Source organism: Phalangium opilio, unplaced genomic scaffold (genome assembly GCF_054372755.1).
Source record: "Phalangium opilio isolate 3A_F unplaced genomic scaffold, DU_Popi_V2 ptg000013l_1, whole genome shotgun sequence".
In the NCBI taxonomy this organism is placed as follows: Eukaryota; Metazoa; Arthropoda; class Arachnida; order Opiliones; family Phalangiidae; genus Phalangium; species Phalangium opilio.
The window spans coordinates 12,085,577-12,108,943 of NW_028324148.1; the positions used below are offsets into that span (position 1 = coordinate 12,085,577).

The 23,367-nt window shown below is 35.3% G+C and overlaps 4 protein-coding genes across 7 annotated transcripts; all 4 read left to right on the forward strand.

Annotated features, from left to right (window-relative positions):
• Window positions 1-1,331: 1,331 nt before the first annotated feature.
• LOC149709163 (uncharacterized) lies at window positions 1,332-4,605 on the forward strand. Of its 2 annotated transcripts, none has more exons than XM_089863251.1 (5): window positions 1,332-1,800; window positions 1,860-1,965; window positions 2,354-2,663; window positions 2,811-3,028; window positions 4,243-4,605. In XM_089863251.1, exons 1-5 carry the CDS (start codon window positions 1,721-1,723, stop codon window positions 4,258-4,260), a joined length of 732 nt encoding a protein of 243 aa, XP_089719377.1. In that variant the 5' UTR covers window positions 1,332-1,720; the 3' UTR covers window positions 4,261-4,605. The 2 variants fall into 2 exon arrangements, with proteins under 2 accessions (XP_089719377.1, XP_089719376.1); XM_089863250.1 differs by lacking the exon at window positions 4,243-4,605 and adding an exon at window positions 3,140-3,393.
• A 2,025-nt stretch (window positions 4,606-6,630) lies between these two features.
• LOC149709164 (uncharacterized) lies at window positions 6,631-7,687 on the forward strand. Of its 2 annotated transcripts, XM_089863252.1 has the most exons (4): window positions 6,631-6,839; window positions 6,962-7,208; window positions 7,269-7,422; window positions 7,482-7,687. In XM_089863252.1, exons 2-4 carry the CDS (start codon window positions 7,068-7,070, stop codon window positions 7,664-7,666), a joined length of 480 nt encoding a protein of 159 aa, XP_089719378.1. In that variant the 5' UTR covers window positions 6,631-6,839; window positions 6,962-7,067; the 3' UTR covers window positions 7,667-7,687. The 2 variants fall into 2 exon arrangements, with proteins under 2 accessions (XP_089719378.1, XP_089719379.1); XM_089863253.1 differs by lacking the exon at window positions 6,631-6,839 and having other exon boundaries at window positions 6,940-7,208.
• A 179-nt stretch (window positions 7,688-7,866) lies between these two features.
• On the forward strand, window positions 7,867-11,661 carry LOC149709165 (uncharacterized). Its single transcript, XM_089863254.1, has 7 exons — window positions 7,867-9,487; window positions 9,551-9,642; window positions 9,704-9,809; window positions 9,864-10,174; window positions 10,240-10,443; window positions 10,534-10,799; window positions 11,328-11,661. The coding sequence occupies exons 4-7, from the start codon at window positions 10,172-10,174 to the stop codon at window positions 11,548-11,550; spliced, it is 696 nt and encodes a 231-aa protein (XP_089719380.1). The 5' UTR covers window positions 7,867-9,487; window positions 9,551-9,642; window positions 9,704-9,809; window positions 9,864-10,171; the 3' UTR covers window positions 11,551-11,661.
• A 2,924-nt stretch (window positions 11,662-14,585) lies between these two features.
• LOC149709166 (uncharacterized) lies at window positions 14,586-15,772 on the forward strand. 2 transcript variants are annotated; one of them, XM_089863255.1, is made up of 3 exons: window positions 14,722-14,915; window positions 15,012-15,277; window positions 15,406-15,772. In XM_089863255.1, exons 1-3 carry the CDS (start codon window positions 14,775-14,777, stop codon window positions 15,626-15,628), a joined length of 630 nt encoding a protein of 209 aa, XP_089719381.1. In that variant the 5' UTR covers window positions 14,722-14,774; the 3' UTR covers window positions 15,629-15,772. The 2 variants fall into 2 exon arrangements, with proteins under 2 accessions (XP_089719382.1, XP_089719381.1); XM_089863256.1 differs by having other exon boundaries at window positions 14,586-15,277.
• The last annotated feature ends 7,595 nt before the right edge of the window (window positions 15,773-23,367 follow it).

Consider the following 23,367-nt stretch of genomic DNA (forward strand, 5'->3'; position numbering starts at 1 on the left):
GCCTAGATCTGTTTACTGATTCTTGGATTTTGGAATATATGCTAAGGATCTCGCCTTTCGCCCTGAATTATTTATTAAATTTAAAGTAAAACTGTAAAAGCGTCGTGAAATATCATTTGTAAGACTTCATTTACTTTAATCGAAATTTTTCATTATATTTCATTTCTACAGAAACCATTTCTTGGAACATTAGCGAAGCATTTTCTTGATTAGCATCGCTCGAGGCACCGTCCATAATTTTAATTATGATACCGGCCTGGATTAAGAGTGTTTGTTTGGTTTGAATTATATTATTTGTACTAAGGCTCCCAGCGTTGCCCGTCAGCCCGTCGGGATATGTTGATTAGTTTTCGAGCCGCAAATTTTAAAGATAACGGAAAATATAAGCCTGAAAGCCATAAGGTCCGTCTGTATGTTATAGCGAAATCGGTTGATTCTGTAGGACTTTTATTACACACAACTGGGGTTTTTTTTTACATTTCTGGCCTCCATTTTTGAAGATGGTGGCTGATTTTAAAAATCTTTTCCATGGAATGTCTATTACTTAAAATTAACGTCCCTGCAAAATTTAAGCCTTTTATGTAGAGCTATTTGGACTTGGCGTTGATTATCAGTCAGTCAGGACTTTTTTTAATATAGACATAGCCTAGCTCTATCATATTATATATATGCTCCTTGTCTTTATTTACTCTTGATGAAGAAACAACAAGGTTTACCTCTAGCACTACCCTATAGTCCACTGTATAAAAATGATAGGAGGAGGCATATTTTCGCGCCGTTTTTGTGACGTACATTTTATAGCCAGTAAGAAGCAAGCCTTGTTTGGACGTGGTTTAATTTCTCATAGCAGACGACATAGCCCACTCGAATATAGCGCTTACGTACGCAAGTTGCTCGTGCTATATGTAGGCCGAGCAGCTTTTGTTCGTCAGCGAATTATTCGAGTCGGATATTCTGCCACTAAATAAGTTTCTCTTATTGCCGAGTAAGAGTCTAAAGAGAGTAAGCAATGCATTTTAGTTATTCATGTTATCAGCCAGTGTGTCAGATATTTTACTAATATAGATATACTTCTTGTCATTATTCACTCTTGAATCCCTACAAATCTTACACGAAATGCTCTCAAATATGGTTTTGTGTCCTTACTATCGATCCTGCTTTTCCAAATGACATTAAGCTTAATGTTTCGTCTTCTAAAAGCGTAACCTTTCGAAGAAAGCGCTTTTGAATTTTAAATGGGAACACTAGATGTTCATTAAGAGAAAGTAATCTGGTAATGCGAAACTTAAAATGATTTTGGAAATTAACAGACACAAAACTTTGGAGTTAAAAGAGCAAGGTACAGCTCTCGGCGTTGAAGCATTTTAATACAAGCAAAGTCAGAAGTTAGAAAATTTTAAAATATTAGTTCAATTTTATAATTAAATGGTGCACTGTGAAATATAAAAATAGAGTTGGTCAGTGTCAGGATCACCGTTAATCAAGGGAAGAAGAATGTCAAATATTAGTACATACGACTTCAGATATAATGTCCCAACGGTTAAATATTATCAATATCTTTTGCATTAAGTCGAGGGATAGTAGCATATAAATTAATAATCAGTATAAATTAAATGCTACTAGCCCTTTACGACAAATTACAAGTTTATATATCTCTGTCAATTGGTTTTTTGAGTTAAACATTTTTAAAAATTTCAAATCAAAGCATCGTGATGGGGATATGGATTTGTGCAACTGTGCTGACTATGGATTAACATATACCTTTGGAAAATTCGTCTACTGTAACCTACTGAACTCAAGGTGTGTTTGAAAAGATGTAAAATGCATTCTGTAAAAATCATTGTGCTATAATTTTTTAGTTTGGTCTCTGTTTCATCGACGCGTTTAATTGAGCTTCTCGAGAAGATTGGTCATAGTGAAACGGGAAATTTAAACTGGAATTCAGTTGAAGCTACTAGCCATGGGGTAAAAATTTTAGATTAAAAAATTTATATTTAATCACATAATCATAACCATATATTACTCTCTGTAAGTATGGGTCAAACGGATATTTAATGTGACCAACGATAAAGGGACTTTTCCGGTTGTGATATTTCTCGTGGTGGATTTGGCTGGAAAAATAACAGTCGCCAACTGTGATAGCCCAGCCTCTACAAAGGAAAATCACAGTTGGCCATGCCTGTATTATGTTAAAGTTACGAACAAAAACCCCTGAAACAAAGATGGCGCCGTAAACTGTCTAACTTCTCTCGCATGAACCATGATGATACTATACTTATTGAGGATTATTTGGTTATGATATTTGTAAAATTCTCTGATTGATTATAAAATATTAACCTTGGTGTAACTCTAGATTATAGATGGATTATTGTATCCAATGGGAGTAGCGGATCATGACCTGAAAACAATGCACGTATCTCCTAGTGTTAGCTTCTCCAGTGTTAGAATTTACACTTGCGTTTCACGCGAGGATTCCGGGTTGAGTCGCTACAACATATTGGGATTGAGCATGGAGGTTTGGCTGGCTACCGTCGCCATGATGCTATTCATTTCGTCTTTGACTTTACAACTCAACCGTTTTCAACGACAAAGCGGTGGAACTGGAAATAACGATTCCTTGTTCAATTTTCTCTTTATTTTGCTGTCCGGCATTTTAGAGAATGGTAAGACAACATAGTAAAGATACTTTTGTTATTGCTGAGTGACAAAATATTCTCACACTTAATTTAATTGGACAATTAAAATGCCAATTGCATTTTTACACAATTTGAGTAGCGGCAGATCAGATTAAAATAATAAAATTCTTTCAGATCATCAAGATGATTTTGGACCAAGGATGCCTGCTCGACTTATATATGGTGCTTGGCTTTTATCAGTTACCGTTTTAACGAAATCGTTCTCTGGCAATCTGAAAGGTGAAATGATGACTTCGAAATCAGATTATATTGACTCGATTGAAGATATTCTTAGGAAACCGAATATAATGCCCGCCATTTGTACAGAGTCGAGATTCTTTACAACTGCAATGGTAGGCGAGCAATTTGGTTATATTTCTCTGTTTTGAGCTGTACGGAGTGTAGGCCTAATTTGCGCCCCTTCAGTGGGGAACTAAAACTATGTTTATTATTTTTCATCGTAGGAAAATGATTCTCCCCTATTTCTCAATTTGCAACAACGAATAATAATAATAATAATAATAATAATAATAATACTTTATTTAGTAACATACGTTGCAGGCAACCACAGAAGGCCTAGGCCTGTAAAGTGTGGTTACCGGGACAGATACACAAAAAATGACATATATATATATTATAACATTATAAATACAAATCTACGAATGACTAAAATTTTGAGTAAATTAAAGTAAAGAATTAAGCCAGTTAATGGACAAGAACGGAGTGTATTTCGATCACATTGATTTCATTAAGAAGGACTTTTACTCTGGCAAAGTAGCCTTGTTTCAACCAGGGGCAGTCCATTCCGATTTTCTGAAAAAACTGACCGTAGATAAAGTTGTTTACACTGGAACGGAAGAGTATGACTTCGGAACCACCAATTTCTTTTTCAACAAAGGACTGCCTCTATTCATTAAGGAACGCATTGATTATCTGTACGTGATGGATTCATGTGAAATTTATGCAGTATATCCAATCTCTCTTTACATTATAATTTCCCTTACGTTCTCACCATAAGCCTACCTGTCACTGAAATCACAATTAAGCAATTCCAAACAAAGTGTTATGTTTATCTCTGCTTAGTTGAGGAAATGCAGTGATAAATTTGAGAATCATGCCAGGAAAAATAAGAAAATACGCAGGGACTCATTATGGTGCCGCGCGATGATGCTTAGAGATGTAGATGGAGCTTGTATCGTATTCCAATATTAACATCACCAAGGCCCAAACGTGACCGTTGTATGCGTCCACATCTTGAAGTTTCATCATCACACAGTTTCTTCCCTTTAATAAAGAGCTTGACTAAATAACAGTATGACGTTATAACCGACATAATTTTGAATCGATTCTGTTAAAGTATGCTCAAAGAATTTAAAATTAAGATTATTTGATCAAGCCTATAATGATTTGATGAAATGTGGTTCCTCCTGCACAATCTCAGTTGAAATATAAAAAATTATTTTTGCGAGGAGCTTAATTTCGAAACAGTGAGACGATTTATTCATTCATCATGACGTCAAGCCCGTAATAATTAAGTTGTATGATTGCATGAACTATGTATTTCTAGTTCAACAAGATACGTTGAGACTGCTCAGGGATATGCTTACGAAAGATTGCAGGAATTTGAGAGAAGAAAAGCGATGAACTTCGAAAGGGCTGAATTAAATGAGACCGAGGTACTTACACTGGATTTTCTGTTACCAGTTTTTCTAATATGGTTGTACGGGGTCCTGATATCTGCAGTTGTGAAGATGGTAGAAGTTATCTTGTTTTTGTATTGTTACCAAGAATGAATTTGATATCAAACAAATTTGAACTATCAACTTGTTCGTCAACAATCGTAAACTGTCACGGATCGCATTAAAACTAAAACATGGTTAATTTATTTGTACTGGTTTCACATTCATAAAAATAAACCGTGCAAAAAATTATTTTATTCAATTGTTTTAATTTTAAAATCATAGTTATTTTATTGCTAATAAGCAAAAATGATAAAATGAAAATGAATACGGAATAGGTTGGGGCGACTACTCCTTGGCGTATATGCATATTTGGAAATATTATAACACAAAAATATCTGAAGGCAAAGTTGACGATGTTTAGACCATAACTGATGTTTTGCTAAGAGATGTTATACAGGGTGTTTGTGAAAAGTCCATCAATAATGAAAGGGCGTATTTATTGGGCCATTTTGAGTCGAAAATGTTCTATGACATTTTGCCGTCCGAGCCACCGTTTTCGAGTTATGATTTGAATATTTTAGGGATGACCCCTTCATTAAATTAGCGCTGTCTTTCAATTTCTTAATTAAATTTAAGGGGTCATCCGTAAATTACTCCAATCATAACTTGAAAACAGTGGCCCGAACGGAAAAATGTCATAGAACATTTTCGACTCAAAATGGCCCAATAAATACGCCCTTTCATTATTGATGGACCTTTCACAAACACCCTGTATACCTCTAATCTAGAGGAAGATACAAAGATCATAAATGTTCTCTTCGGGCTAAACATCAGTTCATCTGTTGAAAATGTATGTATAGTAATGTTTGGAATAATGATACAGAAATCTGAACACTAATGCGAAAACGTCATTTAATCACCAATGATGTTTTGTAAGAGCGTATTCCCGATCAATATAGTGACAAAGATACTTTAAAACATCATTATGTGTCTCTTGAGATTCGTACGATCTCATTTGTTGAATATATATGTATAGTAATAGTCTGAAAAACATTACCAAAATGTTAAGGCAAGGAGAAAATACCATTATTTTAAACTTTAATGATGTTTTGCAAGAGTTTTAGAGTAAATGTAATCAAGATAGCCAGAAAGCCACTTATGAAGCTCAATATTTCTCTATCTGGCTTAGATACGAGCTCATATGTTGAATATGCAGAGTGTTCCAAAAATGTTTTTAAAAACGAAGATAAGTGGTTTCTATAGGCGAATTGGAGTCAAAAATGTTCTATGACGTTTTGCCCTAAGGGCCACAGATTACGAGGTATGTTTAGAGTGTTCAAGTGATCTTCTAAAACCAAGAAACAAAAGATTGTAATTAACCGTAGAAAACTGTAATCATAAAAAATGTCACATAAATTAAAATGTTCTGTTAAATACAAAATGTCACAGAATATTTTCAACTCAAATGGCCCATAGAACACATGGTGCCTCGGTCCTACCACCTTTTTAGAAACTCATTGTACGTGCTTAGTAATGGTTTGAAGAACATTAGTGAAATGTGAAGGAAAAGGAGAAAATGTATCTTTAATGATGTTCTCCCAAGAGTTTTAGGGTAATCAAGATAGAGAAAGGCACTTACGAAGATCAGTTATGTTTCTCTCCGTGCAAGATACGAAATCGTTTGTGAAATAATGTTGCCTTAAAGGAGGAATGCGGTCGATTCGAACAAAGAGACAGAAAGAGAGCTGGGTGCATTTTTAAAATCTCAGTTAATACACAATACGAACCCAAAGCAATCAAGATAATCAATGTATGGCAAAGATTTACCGTGAAAATGTAGAATTTAACTAAACTTATTTTTGGGTTTGAAAACCAACTGGGTTCGTAGGTCTTGCGCCAGGACGCGATTAGTTTGTTTCTAGGATTTATTCCAATGTGTTTGAGGTTTTTCTGGTGGTGAAATAATTAAGGTAGAGTTGCACAAGACTTAACGAGTTTTTTGAAAAAAACATTGTCATGTAAGCTTGGAGCATAATTTCAGTTATTAGAAGAAAATGTGAATCTAGATATTGAAGAACCGAGCAATTGTGAATCGATGCAATCATGACAAATTTGAGTACGACTAACGATTTTAAATATAACGTCCCATCTGTAAGTACAAAATACCGCATATTCTTCTGGCTGTTTCATTTACAAAATGAGTGGTCTCACTATATAAATGAAACTGATTCTTGTCGTCATGATTTATCCTAGATACACAAGAGTGATTTCGATGTTTGCACACATTATTACGCACCTGAACACGGAACAACATTTCTCTATGGCAAATTCGTATATTGTAACCTTCTCAATATACGTATGTTCGTTGGAGAATTCCAGTTCTCTAATTTTGTCAATCAAAAACCACTGAATTATGTTTAAAGATCGAAATTAATAGTGGATCACATTATGGAAGCATATAAACTCAATTCTAACAGATTAAGTATGATCCAGGGGTAGTGAAAGTAGCATTTGAATTCAATTCTACCTTCTGAATGTTGAAAATGTATCTTTATTGGTGTTACGACCTAAATTTCGATAGCTTTGAATTGTTCTCTTCAACAGCTAGGCGTGTGAAAGTTGAAGCGGGTAAATTCATGAATGTGTGTTATTTGACGACACACCAAACAATATTTAGGCCGAATTAATAGAAGCATTATGGCAATGGAAAATGGCCTACTTACTTTTCGGCGTTGCATTTATTAGATTGGTCTTTGTGACTCCTCAACATGTAGTTGAATTGCTCAGAAATTTGAGCTATGACGACACAAATAATCATGGCTTCAATGCAGCTGAAGCTATAAGGCTTGGGGTAATTGAATTGTATTACTTTTCCGGTTCATGCTTAATTTTTACCCTAAACTGTCCGTAGTTTAACTTACATTGCGCAACTGCATTCGCAATTGTTCTCATTCCGCTCTGCGCCTTTATAATCAATCGTTTACAATACAAAATATTGGGAACTAAAAAGGAGGATTCCGTTTTGCATTTTATCTGGGTTCTTTTGTCTGATCTGCTGCAAAATGGTAATTTCAACCAAAAATATTCTTTAAATTCTTGCTTTCCAAAATTATTCCATTTTTAGCGCAAGGTGATTTGGGTCGAACTTTTCGAGGATTCTTTATATACGGCGCATTTGCTTTGTCATCTAGTGTTTTAATGAAAGCATTTTCTGGGAATTTGAAAAGTGAACTAATGATTTCGAAGACTGATTACATTAACTCGTTTGAAGACATCTTGAAGAAACCGAGTATATTGCATTTGCACTGAAACGAAATTCTTCTCAATATTCATAGTAGGACTTATCGTTCAAATAATTATAACACAGCACTTATTTACCCCGAAGTTTGCTTACCATGTTTTTCATGTAACTTATTATTGCAAAATTGTAACTTTTTGAACGCAGGAAGATTCTTCGCCAATATATGTCAAAATGCAAAATAAAATGGATGTAAACGGATGGTATTTTGAAAACATTGGTAGTGTTGAGAAAGAGTTTCATGCTGGCAAAGTCGCCTTGATAAAAAGAGGCCCAATTCAGTGGCCAGTTCTCACCAAGTTGAGTAAAGATAGAGTTGTTTACACTGGAACTGAAAAGTACGCCTTTGGAAGCTCTCATTTCTTGTTTAATAGAAGGTTGCCTCACCACATCAGGGAACGCCTTGACTATCTGTACGTGATTCATTCAGGTTTTAAATTACGCATGATTGTCGCGTTATAACTTAAATTACGCGTGATAGCTTTCACATTCCAGAGCGGTGTCAGAGTTTTCGACCACTTGTCCCTCCCTCTAAGTATTTAGTAATAGCCGCGATTGCTGTAGACCCAAGCATGTTTAGCGTCCGTTCGAAAAGAAAGCAGCACACTATCAAAGGCAAGTAGATATAACATTAAGACTGAGGCAGAAGCGAGGGCGTAAGCGACTTGAGATTCATGTTTCCTATGACCTAATAAAAAAATATTCACTCCAATGTTAAATCTATCATCAACAAGAACCAAAAATACACCTAACTCACCGAATTCCTGAAAAAACGCCATAACGATGATGGGTTTACCTAAGAATCTAAATAGAAGTATATGCAGAAACCGCATGCAGTTATATCTATTTGATATTCTCCTGCAGACAGTTGCCCTCTCATTTTGAACATAGGTCATTTACATACCAATGAATTTTTAGCTTCTTTTTTTTCGATTAAAAGGATTTAAATATTTTTGTCTCTAGTTCAACGAGGTACGTCGAGACTGATCAAACGGCTCAAACCAAAAGATACAGCGATTTCGATGAGAGGCGATGTCCTTCGAAAAACCGCAATTGAATGAGATTGCTGTCTTGAAAATCGGATTTTTGTTGCCTGTCTTTATTTTATGGTTCTACGGAATCTTTATATCAATCGTCGTCAAGATTCTAGAAGTTGTTCTATTTTTAATTTTCATTCAAAATCGTAAAATGTATAGGTTAGGACAGAAGGAATTGAGAACATTCAAAGGTTGAAATGAGCTCAGAGCTGTAATACCTTGGCCTTAGGTGTACTCCCTGACTATTCGTTATACCTTAACAATTATGTCGATTACAGCAATCTATACTTGCCTATTTTTCACGTTATCAATCTTGCAACACCAAATAGCAGGAAAAATACCTTTTCCATAGAAACTGTTGGCCATAAATACCTATGCTAACGTGTATATACATTAAGTGTATTAAAATCTAATGATATGTAAAACGTAAAAGCTTCGCTTTATACATAAACCAAATAATCTAGTTCAAACAAAATTTTATACCATGTTTCGCGCGTTGCTAATGAAGAAAATGCGTGGCTAATGTTTCAAAAAATGGTTACTATAGGAACTAAAATAATGAAACTTTTCGATTTATGCAAGTGAACTCTTTCAAATGATATTGCCTAAGGCTTTCACTTTAAATATAATGAATAATTCATCACGAAAGACCAAACCTTTTGCATCTAATCCCGCATCAAAGTTTGAGCTAATCACACTCAAAAGGATCTTGGCGCGACAACGACAACGCGAGTCCCGCGTGTTATGGAAAATTCCAGCAACGATTTATATGAATTCAAATTCAATGTTCCGAAAGTAAGTCTAATTTAAACCAAAGTGAGAAAGAAGAATATTTGTTTTTAATTTGAAACCATATAGGAATTGAATCGAGACGTTTGCGTAACATTTTACAATTACCATGAAATGTATAAATATGGGCACTTTGTATACTGTAACATTTTCAACGCAAGGTCTGGTTATAAAGGTTTTTATTTGAAATTTATAGCACATACAGAATTAATTCATTTTTAGATTGGTTTATCTGACTCCGGATGAAATTGTCAAACGTATCAATGAGACAGGCCAAGAAACTACGGAAAATTCAAATTGGAATTCAATAGAGGCTGTCAGATATGGGGTAATTGCCAATCGGTATGTACTGTCCACTTCAATTACAGTTCACTTGCTTTAGATTATAGACGGATTATTGTATCCAATGGGCTTGAATGAATACGATTTCGATGAAATGCACGTATCTTCGGGGGTGGAGTTTTCAAGAATTTACATCCACACTGCTGTGTCTCCTTACAATTACGGGTCGGGTCGTTACAATATTTTGGGATTAAGTCCAGGTGTTTGGATCACAACTGCCATCACAATTCTAATCCTTCCGTTTTGCATCTCAATAATAAATCGTATACAACTTGGATTAAGTGGAACTAGAAAAAAAAAATACCGTGTTCAATTCCATCTTTACTCTCTTAGCCAATTTGTTACAAAATGGTAAGACAGTTGAGATATCAAGTTAGATCTTCTTATTTCTGAGCAATTGGAAAATTAATTTCTAGCTCAGTATGATTTTGGACGAAGAGCTCCCTCTCTGTTTGTTTACGGTGGCAGCTAGCGTCTTAATGAAAGCATTTTCTGGCAATTTAAAAAGTGAACTGATGATTTCGAAGGCGGACTACATCAACTCCATCGAGGACATACTTAGGAAACCCAAAATAATCCCAGCCATTTGCACCGAGTCGGGTTTCTTCAAGACCTCAATGGTAGGTTTTACGTGTATACGACCCTCTCAAGAACGCTAAAACCACTTTTTTAAAATCATCAATATGCAATAAATACTTTCTTTACCGCAGGAGGACAAATCTCCTTTGTTCGAGAAATTAAATGAGAGAATGGAACAGAACGGACTTTATTTTGGCGACACTGATGAAATTAAGGAAGGTTTTTATTCCGGCAAAATAGCACTGTTTGATGGATTGGTATTGGGGAAAGATTTTGTGGACCTTATGAATCCGGATAAAGTCATCTACACTGGAACGGAGAAATACTCTTTCGGAAGCACTCATTTCTTTTTCAATAAAAGGCTGCCTCGTCACATCTTGGAGCGCGTTGATTATCTGTATGTCCGTTCATTGATTAATTTTTCTTACACCTTTTCGGTCATTCTTACTCGATGTAAATGAAACTTTTATGTAAAACACAAATTATCGTATACATTGACTAATTTTGGCACCGTCCAATTTCCAATTTGCCCTCGCTTATCTGAACTCCACAAGCACCTATTACACCTCAGATATTGGAGTTTATGTATTTTGCTTTACTCGGTCAGCCGTGCCTCTTTGACGGTAGTGGAACCACTTCGTGGGCCGTTTGCCAAATTTAGTGTTTAGGGACTTTTCATTGTTTCCGTAAGAAAGGATTTTAAAATATCCAGTATATGATAGTACATATACTTTGATTCGTTAATAGGTTGGGGAAGTTTGGTTTTATTATTTAGAAATTGTATTTCTGAAAAAGTAGTTTACTGGCTACCGTCTGATGTTATTTTTACGCATCTTTTTATCATTACATGAAATAATCCGTAAAGGTTCTTTCTCTATTGAAACTTTGAACTCCAAAATTTCAAATTCTCTTTTTGTATTTTAAGTTCAACGCGATTCATTGAGACAGCTCAGCAAGTTCCGACTAAAAGATTGTACGAATTTCGAACAAGGACTAAGATGAACATCGAACAGCACCAACTAAATGAAATTACCGTTCTAACGCTTGGTTTTCTATTACCTGTTTTTGAAATATGGCTCTTTGGAATCCTTACATGCGTAATTGCGAAGGTAGTCGAAGTGGGAATGTTCTTTTCAAATCGAGAGTGAAAACTAAATCTTAAAAAAAGGCACATATATTTTTGACTCACAATGAGAAAAAACTTTTTATTTCAACCTCCTCAAACTGCAAAGTACTTAATTATAAAACTATTCGGTGTTTCTACAATGTAGAATTTGTGAAAATAAATTAATGTTACTTAGTGTGTAAAGAACACCAATGTTTTTTTTTTAATACTTTGTCTTTTACTCCTTTCCAAAAATAAATGTTACATTTTGTAAAATTTACAATACACGATTTGTTAAGTATGAAACGTTAACAGTACTTTGTAACACTTACTGATACCAGGAGTTCATAATAACCCGAAGTACGAAACTGGTTAAAAATCCCGTAACAACAAAGATTCGCCGTAAAGCTCAGCGGATTCATACACCGCTTAACTCCCAAAGAAATAGTTAACCCAATTTTAGCGCTCACGCGCAATAACTTACACATTTCCGGTTTAGCACTATTTTTATCTTGTGATTTTGAGAGCGAAAATGGCCCACGTCTGCTTCTGTCAGAACGGTGTAAATTAAGCCTTGGCTAAGAAGTTGGCTTTTAGTCGGGGTTTCTAGTTTTCTACAAAACATTTCAACGATCGTCAATGATGTTTTGTTGTGATATGTGTGAGTGAGAATTCCGTGGTTAAATTAAAACGGTTTGGACAAATTTATTCGCAGTATCTTTAATATAAGAATTGCAACGTGTTTCTACGTCCACCATATCGCCATTTTTCTTTTCGACGGAGATCCCAGCCAACGGAAGTTTTGGAACGAAAACCAAGGAGCTTAGATACCACTACGATATACTGTAAGGTTGTATGTCAATAAACAGGCTAATCCTTTCTATGCGCAACGACAGAATCTTGTTGTTCGCGATTTTTACCATTAGCTCTATGGCCAGTTTCATACTTCCCATCCGAAGGGGGGTTATTATGAACTCCTGGTTAAATACATACTTTCGGCGTAAAATTTCCCAAACGATAAGTATAAGAAATGATTTAGTACGTTTAGTAACGCGTTTTATGTTACGATATAGTTCGAGTTTTGATTCTTTCGGATGATTGCATTTTATAGCGTACCGAAATGCTACGGCGTAGCATTCACATTAGGCTCCGCATTTGGGGAATGGACTTTTTGTAGTATAGAAAAATAAATGATACTTGGGAAAGTCGATTGATGCACAATATAAGTTTTTGCAAATTTTCACTTGCTTGTCGCAAATTGCTCTAACGATTGATACCGTTCAAAATTCCATTTCGTCAAGGGGAGAGGGCTACAATCACGATTTGCAATTCCCTTTCTCAAGAGAGAAAGGGGGAACGAAAATGGAGGTGGGAACTACTTTGTCTCCTGTTTTATGCACTGACGCTGTTTAAGGTAACCAATGGCAAGCTGTTGGGTTTTACGAGGTAGGCTGAGCTTCAGGAGCGACGTTTGGAAATATCGATTTTCTTTTCCTAAAATGGACGAAGTCTCTCTTGAATTCTTCATTAGCATTGCTTCATTAAACCTCGTGAGAACATTATGAAATACATTAAATATATTTAGGTCTTAGTAGTAATTTAGAGAAAGGGTTCTTCGAGGTTCCATTAGGGAATATTTATGTTAAAGGAAAACGCCAGACTTTTAGTTTTCAAATTTTATTTTAAAAACTATTAAAATATTGAAAAGAATGACATACGGCTACTGGACAAAAACCTCAGATGGTAATTGTTCTTTCGGAAAAGTAAGGATTAAGATTTGTCAGATAGTTTACTCGGGTTGAATACAGTATTTAAGCTAAAATCCAATCGTGCTAGAACCGTGTATGACTAAGAAGAGTGTGCTGTACTTCTCACCCAAATGAACGCTCTCTACACGAGCAGTTGTTCACCATGAGGCCGCTAAGAAACTTAATTTATTCATATTTCTATAATTATTATACATTACGCTCTTTCGAGTTAAAACGAAGATATTTCAGTCTGAATTTTGCCTTTAATTATATTAAAATAGTCAAACTTTCGAAAATCTAATGAAAGGCCACCTTTGCTATATGTATATACTTTTAATTAAGTTAAAGATTTCAAACAGAACACGCTTTTAATCTGGGTCGATATCATAATTTAAAATATGTACTGCGGTGATAATGAAGAGAATGCGGTTTAAGTACTTGCTAGAATGGTTGCTATAGAAACATAACGAATGAAGTTTCAAATGTATTGCCATCGTTTTAACCTGAAAAATACTAAATAATTCATATCAAAAGACGCAAAATCTTTCTGGAAAAGCGACCATTGCAAACATTCTACGTAAAAGGTTTAAGAGATCAGATTAAAATATTCTTTGGTCGTTAACACTAACGGAAATCGCAAGAATTATGGCAAATATCAGTACCGATTTATACGAGTTCAGATACAATATGCCATCTGTAAGTAAAGCTAAAGCCAATGAAAGAAACCATGATAACTATTTTTCCCTACCTAGCACGATGACAACATGGATGTATGCAGGGAATTTAATAATTACTATGAAACACATAAATACGGGCACTTTGTGTACTGCAACATTTTAAACACCAGGTCTGTTTCCAAATAAATAAAAAAATATTTGAGAATCCAAAAATAATTTTATTCTTAGATTAGTTTATGAGACGCCGGAGCGGATAACAAAACTTCTCAATGAGACAGGTCAAACATTCGTTGGCAATTCAAATTGGAATACAATTGACGCTGTCCGAAAAGGGGTAAAAATCAATCATTTTTACTGGTCACATCAGTAATGGTCGTTTGCTTTAGCTTATAGACGCATTATTGTATCCAATGGGCTTGGATGAAAACGATTTCAAACAAATACACGTATCATCAAGCGTTGAAGTAGACAGGGTTCACATCCACACTGTTGTGTCTCGTTACAATTCCGGATCGGATCGTTACAATATTTTAGGATTAAGTGCAGGTGTTTGGATCGCAACTGCCATCATAATTCTAATCCTTTCATTCTACGCCTTAATAATCAACCGTCTACAATATGGAGGAAACGGAACTAGAAAAAAGGATTCCGTGTTCAATTTCGTGTTTGGTCTACTAGCCAATCTGTTACAGAATGGTAGGAAAGATGAGAGATCAAGTTCGATTTCAAATTTTTCAATTTCTGTGAAATTGAAAACTATATTTCTAGCTCAGTATGATTTTGGACGAAGAGCTCCCTCTCTATTTGTTTACGGTGGTTGGGTTTTGGCAGCTAGCGTCTTAATGAAAGCATTTTCTGGAAATTTAAAAAGTGAACTGATGATTTCGAAGGCGGACTACATTAACTCCATTGAGGACATACTTAGGAAACCGAAAATAATGCCAGCCATTTGCACCGAGTCGGGTTTCTTTAAGATCTCAATGGTAGGACTTTTTCTTAGATACGTTCTCTCTCGCCCGAGGGACGCTAATCGGTTTATGAAAATAAGCTATGTTAAAGTAATACTTTGTTTATCGCAGGAAGACCAATCGCCTTTGTTCGTCAAATTTAATGAGCGAATGGATCAGAACGGACTTTACTTTGATCACATAGATCACATTAAGAAAGAGTTTTATTCTGGAAAAGTAGCGTTGTTTGACAAATTGAATATAGAACATGCATTTCTCCGGATGTTGAGTTCAGATAAAGTCGTCTACACTGGAACGGAAAAATACTCCTTTGGAAGCACTCACTACTTCTTCAATAAAAGACTGCCACGTCATATCTTGGAGCGCATTGATTACCTGTAAGTCGTTTTACACTTTCGTTCTTCGGTTGATGAAAATTAATTCTAAAACTACAACACGAAACCACGAATAAAAACCGTAGCTTTCTTCTTTCCCGAAATATGAAAGTTTCTAACTTTGTTTCCAGTTCAACACGATTCTTCGAGACCTCTCAGGAAGCTTCTGGTCTGAGATTAAAAGCGTACAAAAGAGGGTCAAAGATGAACTTCCAACTTTCCCAAACGAACGAAATTACCGTTCTTACACTTGGATTTCTATTGCCTGTCTTTGAAATATGGCTTATTGGAATCTTTACATCTATAATCGTCAAGACAGTGGAAGTTGCGCTATTCTTTTTGAAACATTGTTGAAAACGAAGTCTTCGAAAGAGAACATCTTGAAATTTCAACGATCTCAAATATATTGCAAAGGACTCTGGGATCATTGACAAAAATGGCAAAGTCTAACGTAGTAATTATTATTTCGGAACAGTGTTAATGTGGTCAGTATTTGCACATTGCAAAAAAAATCAAATTTTATTTTTTTTGTCAAAATAAGTTGATGTTTTTGAATATTCACATAATACCGTTGTAGTTTTCAATTGTTTCTCTTTCGAATCTTTCCAACATATAGAAAAAAATAAATTTACATTTTGTAAAATAACACTGCTCGATTTGTTACGTATGTACCGTTAACAATATATATTGTAACAACAAGAGAACATAGAACTACGTACAAAGAGTCAGTCACTCTCATTCTAAAATTGTTTGCCCTGTACATTTAATGCCATTTCTTGAGCAGACGGGTAAAAATGACTTCACTTGATTGGCTAGAATTGCATTGATCACTAGTGTTTCTCAACGAAACGTCGTAATCCCCATAAGTGACGAGTGTAAAAAATAGTACCAAGCCTCCCTCCATGAGTCGGTATCTTTTGCTCGAAAGATTTTGAGACTAAAATTACCCAAGGGGAGAGGGCAACTATAAAGATAATTCCTTCCCTTTCTCAAGAGAGCAGGGGAAATGTAAATGGAGGTGGGAACTACTTTTTTTCCTCGTGTAAACTTGAACGCTCTTTAAAAGAACCAATGAGATGCTGGTGGGTTTCACGAGGTAGGCCGAGCTTCGGGAATGACAGTTGGAATAACGATTTTCATTTCTTAAAATGGACGGACGAAGTTTCTCTTGAATTCTTTATTAGCATATCTGCATTAAACCTCTTGAAAACATTGCGAAATGCTTTACAAATATTTAGATTTTTACTTTAATTAAGAGAAAGGCTTCTTCGGCGTGCCATCAGGGAATATTTATATTAAAGGAAAAGTTTAAAATAGAATTTTTCTAAATTTATGGAATTTTTCTAAATTTATTTTGAAGATTATAAAAACAAGGAAAATGACGAACTCCATATTGGATGAAATCATCAGGTGGTTATTGTTCTTCAGCAGAGAGCTTTCGGTTAGGGAGGGGCTAAGATTCGTGAATTCCCGAAGAATCATGGTAGTAGAGTGTAACATAAAACCGTCGAGAAACTTTAAATACTCGCATTTTCTTGACTGTTAAAGATTGGTACATGTTTCCAATTTGAACTAATAATTATATATTATGCTTTTTTGAATTAAAGCGAAGATATTCCAGGCTAGATTTTGCCTTAAATTATATTAAAAGAGTGAAACTTACGGAAATTTTATAAAAGGTAGCCTTCACTATATATTTTTTTAGTTAAAGAAAACACACTTTTAACCACGATCGATATCATAATTTAAAATATGGACGGTGTTTCGTGTGGTGCTAATGAAGAATGGTTACCATAGAAACGAGAATAATGATACATTTTGTGAAGTTTCAAATGTATTTTACATCGGTTTTACCTGAAAAATACTAAATTATTCATATAGAAAGCCATAAAACCTTTCTAGAAAAACGACATTTGCCAACATTCGAAATAAAAAGTTTGAGGAGATCAGATTAAAAAATCCTTTACCCGGTAGCACTATCAAAAGTAGCAAGAATTATGGCCAATATCAGTACTGATTTATACGAATTCAGATACAATGTGCCATCTGTAAGTATAGCTGAAACGAACGAAAGAAACCAATAAAGCTATTTTCTTTACCTAGGACGATGGCAACGTGGATGTGTGCAGTGAATTTAATAATTACTATGAAACTCATAAATACGGGCACTTTGTGTACTGCAACATTTTAAACACCAGGTCTGTTTCCAAATAAATAAAAAATACTACACATAATTGAGATTCCAAAAATAATTTTATTCTTAGATTAGTTTATGAGACGCCGGAGCGGATAACAAAACTTCTCAATGAGACAGGTCAAACATTCGTTGGCAATTCAAATTGGAATACAATTGACGCTGTCCGAAAAGGGGTAAAAATCAATCATTTTTACTGGTCACATCAGTAATGGTCGTTTGCTTTAGCTTATAGACGCATTATTGTATCCAATGGGCTTGGATGAAAACGATTTCAAACAAATACACGTATCATCAAGCGTTGAAGTAGACAGGGTTCACATCCACACTGTTGTGTCTCGTTACAATTCCGGATCGGATCGTTACAATATTTTAGGATTAAGTGCAGGTGTTTGGATCGCAACTGCCATCATAATTCTAATCCTTTCGTTCTACGCCTTAATAATCAATCGTCTACAATATGGTGGAAGCGGAACTAGAAAAAATAATACCATTTTCAGTTTTATCTGGACTCTACTAGCGAATTTGTTACAAAATGGTAAGGCAGTTGAGAAATCTAGTAAGATCTTATTTCTGTGAAATTTAAATAAAAACATTTCTAGCTCAGTACGATTTGGGACGAAGGGCTCCCTCTCTACTTGTTTACGGTGGTTGGGTTTTGGCAGCTAGCGTCTTAATGAAAGCATTTTCTGGAAATTTAAAAAGTGAACTGATGATTTCGAAGGCGGACTACATTAACTCCATTGAGGACATACTTAGGAAACCGAAAATAATGCCAGCCATTTGCACCGAGTCGGGTTTCTTCAAGACCTCAATGGTAGGTTTTCATGAATGCTAAAAACCGTTTTTATAAAAACATTTTCGCCAACCTGCAATTAATTCTTTCTTGAACACAGGAGGACAAATCACCTTTGTTCGTGAAATTGAATGAGCGAATGGATCAGAACGGACTTTACTTTGATCACATAGATCACATTAAGAAAGAGTTTTATTCTGGAAAAGTAGCATTGTTTGACAAAATGAATATAGAACATCTATTTCTACGCATGTTGAGTCCAGATAAAGTCGTCTACACTGGAACGGAAAAATACTCCTTTGGAAGCACTCATTACTTCTTCAATAAAAGACTGCCTCGTCACATCTTGGAGCGCATTGATTACCTGTAAGTCGTTATACACTTTCGTTCTTCGGTTGATGAAAATTAATTCTAAAATTTACAGCCTCGGAGTGCATCTTACTCATAACCTGTCCTTCCACTCTCACATTTTGAAGTCTTGTGCGCGAGCTAATGGTCTTTTAGCTGTAATCAATGCTAACTTCCCCAATATTTCACCCGCTCTTATCTCTCGCCTCTTTAGCTGTTATGTGCGCCCTATTCTAGAATTTGGCTCCCAAGTCTGGAACCCCTCCCACATCCAGGATATAGCGTCTCTCGATAGGGTCCAAAGCCGTGCTTCTCGGCTTCCTTACAGTTTGAAATCCCGCCCAAGGGCACAACGCGTGTCAGCCCTCGGTTGGCCCTCCCTTACTCTTCGACGTTCTTACCTGGATCTTATTAGTCTATTCAAAATTTTAATTGACCCCTCCCAATCTCATTTTATTCAAGCACCCCGTTCCATTAACACTAGAGGTCACTCCCGCAAATTGTTTCTGAAACCTTTCAAGACCGATGTATTAAAACATTCATTCTTCCGTCGCACAATTCCCCTTTGGAACGCCCTCCCCGAGGATGTGATATCAGTCCGGTCCATTGCTCTATTTAAAACCCGACTAAGGGCTCACTTGCAACTTTAAGAGTTCACTACCTATTTAAAAAAAAAAAAAAAAAAAAAATTAACTACCTATTTTTTACTGTGATATGACAATGTGATATGCGATAATGTGATATAAACCTGTTTTGTATGTAGGGAGCTGTATGGCTGACTCAGCCCTAGCTCGACTTTTATTAAAGGAACAAAAAAAAAAAAAAAAAAGCCGAAACCGTTGTAAGAATCTTTTATCTAAATCACACATGATCAAGACTGGATTACACTGCAGTTTATTTATTTATTTTTTGTATCATGTTTTGAGTCTCATCAAAAACGGATTTATGGGATAAGAACGTCGGATCATAGCTTTAGCCTCTAGTACCATCCTCGCATACTTTATTGAGAAACTTCGTCTGCTTATATTTTGACTCCACCCACAAATTCGATCTCTAGAAGTAGCTATATACAGAATTTGTGGGTGGAGTCAAAATATAAGCAGACGAAGTTTCTCAATAAAGTATGCGAGGATGGGGAGTGAATTCGCTAACTCCGACGTTCTTATCCCATAAATCCGTTTTTGGTCTCATTTTGATTGACTTTAACGAAACCATTTTGAGATCCAATTTCCTCAATTTAATACTTTATGTATTTGAACTGAATGAAATAAGAATCATAACTTTCTTCTTTATTGTAACATACCGAAATATCAAAGTTTCTTACTTTGTTTCCAGTTCAACACGATTCTTCGAGACCTCTCAGGGAGCTCCTGGTCAGAGATTAAGAGCGTACAAAATAGGGTCAAAGATGAACTTTGAACTCTCCCAAACGAACGAAATTACCGTTCTTACACTTGGATTTCTATTACCTGTCTATGAAATATGGCTTATTGGAATCTTTACATCTATAATCGTCAAGACAGTGGAAGTTGTACTATTCTTTTCGAAACCTTAATGAAAATTTAATCTTCAAAAGAAAACATCGTGAAATTTGAACGATCTCAAATATATTGCAAAGGACTCTGGGATCATTGACAAAAATGTGAAAGTCTATCGTAGTAATTATTATTTCGAAACAGTGTTAATGTAGTCAGTATTTGCACAATGTAGGAAATATCAAACTCTATTTGGGTCAATATAAATGTATTTAATTAAGTATTCACGTAATCTCTTTCAAACCTTTCCAGCATAAAACAGAACAAAAAAATTACAATTTTTATAATAACATTGCTTGATTTGTTCAAGTATGTAGGCCTACCATTAACCGTATATTGCAACATCAAATGTTCATAGAACTAGGTACAAAGAGTCAGTCACTCTCACTCTATAATAGCTTGCTTTGCATATTGCGTGTCATTTATAAACGCGATTTGACTTGATTGGCTAGATTGCTTTGATCACGGGTATTTCTCAACCAATCGTAATTCCCAAAAGTGACGACTATAAAAAGTAGTTCCCTAACTTCCCTCTATGGGTCGGTATCTTCTGATCTGAAAGATTTAGAATAGAGATTAGCCGCTTGAGAGTTAAGTTTAATGAATATTTAAAATTAATAGCTTTAAAAATTATTAGTTAAACGCGCTTCGCCAAAAGTTTCCCAAACGATAAGTATAAGAAAAGGTTTAGTATGTTCACTGTACTGTGTACTTTATCGTGTCCATCTTTTTAAAGCCTCGGCACAATATAGTTTGAGTTTTGATTCTTTTGTATCATTGAATTTTATTACCTCCCAAAATGCTTTTTGCTCAAGTTTTTTTAACAATGTTAGACCAAGAATTAATTTACTATAAGAATGCCTAAGTCACTAGATTTTACGCTTCCACTCTTATGCCGGTGTTAGAGGACAAGTAAGCCCCACCCATTTCATGTCCGTCATTGCTCTGCGCTTTCCTATTGGATACCGTGGGGATAGGTCATACCATAAGCATATCAAACTACCCGTAAGCGTGAATCGGCGGGAAATTAGCCACAGTCATAGTCTAGTTAAAACTCGCGACACAAGTCTTCCTGGTGGCACAAAAGGGAAACTTTATTCAAATCACGCAAGGGATGCTACCGGAAGTTTGGGAATAAATACAAGGATTAATATATATCCTAAACTTACCTATTATAAGCTCTACCTCTATTATTACTTGTAATCATATCAAACATTGTCGTCTGCTAGTGGGGCTAAAACGTGGATTTTGAAGTTCGCGCAATAAAGGCAATGATTGGACGAAATCATCAGGTGGTTATTGTTCTTCAGCAGAGAGCTTTCGGTTAGGGAGGGGCTAAGATTCAAGAATTCCGGAAGAACCATGGTAGTAGAGTGTAACATAATGCTCGCGCAAATAAACGCTCTCTATACCAGTGGTCCTAGGTTAGGCATTCTCTTGAATCTCTTCACCATAAAACCATTGAGAAACTTTAAATTCTCGTATTTTCTTGACTATTAAAGATGGGTACATGTTTCCAATTTGAACTAATCATAATGTATTATGCTTTTTCGAATTAAAGCGAAAATATTCCAGGCTGGATTTTGCCTTTAATTATATTAAAATAGTCAAATTTAAGGATATTTTATAAAAGGTAGCCTTCACAATATATATTTTTAGTTAAAGAAAACACGTCGCTTTTAACCACGATCAATATCATAATTTAAAATATGGACGGTGTTTTGTGTGGTGCTAATGAAGAATGGTTACTATAGAAACGAAGATAATGAAACATTTTGTGAAGTTTCAAATGTATTTTACATCGTTTTAACCTGAAAAATACTAAATTATTCATATAGAAAGCCATAAAACCTTTCTAGAAAAACGAAATTTGCCAACATTCGAAATTAAAAGTTTGAGGAGATCAGATTTAAAAGTTCTCTGCCCGGTAGGGCTATCGGAAGTCGACAGAATTATGGCTAATATCAGTTCAGACTTTTACGAATTCAGATACAATATGCCTTCTGTAAGTAAAGATAAAACCAACTAAAGAAACCAAGATAACCATTTTTCTGTACCTAGGAAAATAGCAACATTGATGTATGCAATGAATTTAATAATTACTATGAAACACGTAAATATGGAAAGTTTGTATACTGCAACATTTTAAACACCAAGTCTGTTTCCAAATAAATAAAAAATATTACACATAATTGAGATTCCAAAAATAATTTAATTCTTAGATTAGTTTATGAGACGCCGGAGCGGATAACTAAACTTCTCAATGAGACAGGCCAAACATTCGTTGGAAATTCAAATTGGAATTCAATTGACGCTGTCCGAAAAGGGGTAAAAATCAATAATTTGTACTGGTCACATCAGTAATGGTCGTTTGCTTTAGTTTATAGACGCAATGTTGTATCCAATGGGCTTGGATGAAAACGATTTCAATGAAATACACGTATCATCAAGCGTTGTGATAGACAGGGTTCACATCCACACTGTTGTGTCTCGTTACAATTCCGGATCGGACCGTTACAATATTTTAGGATTAAGTGCAGGTGTTTGGATCGCAACTGCCGTCTCAATTCTAATCCTTTCGTTCTGCGCCTTAATAATCAATCGTGTACAATATGGTGGAAGTGAAACTAGAAAAAAGGATTCCGTGTCCAATTTCGTCTTTGGTCTATTAGCCAATTTGTTACAGAATGGTAGGAAAATTGACAAATCAAGTTCGATCTTCCAATTTCTGTGAAACTCATTTCTAGCTCAGTATGATTTTGGACGAAGAGCTCCCTCTCTATTTGTTTACGGTGGTTGGGTTTTGGCGGCTAACGTCTTAATGAAAGCGTTTTCTGGCAATTTGAAAAGTGAACTGATGATTTCGAAGGCGGACTACATTAACTCCATCGAGGACATACTTAGGAAACCGAAAATAATGCCAGCCATTTGCACCCAGTCGGGTTTCTTCAAGACCTCAATGGTAGGTTTTTCATGAATGCTAAAAACAGTTTTTTAAAATTCGGCAACCTGCAATTAATACTTTGTTTATCGCAGGAGGACCAATCGCCTTTGTTCGTCAAATTTAATGAGAGAATGGATCAGAACGGACTTTACTTTGATCACATTGATTTTATTAAGGACGAGTTTTATTCTGGAAAAGTAGCATTGTTTGACAAAATGAATATAGAACATCAATTTCTCCACAAGTTAACCCCAGATAAAGTCGTCTACACTGGAA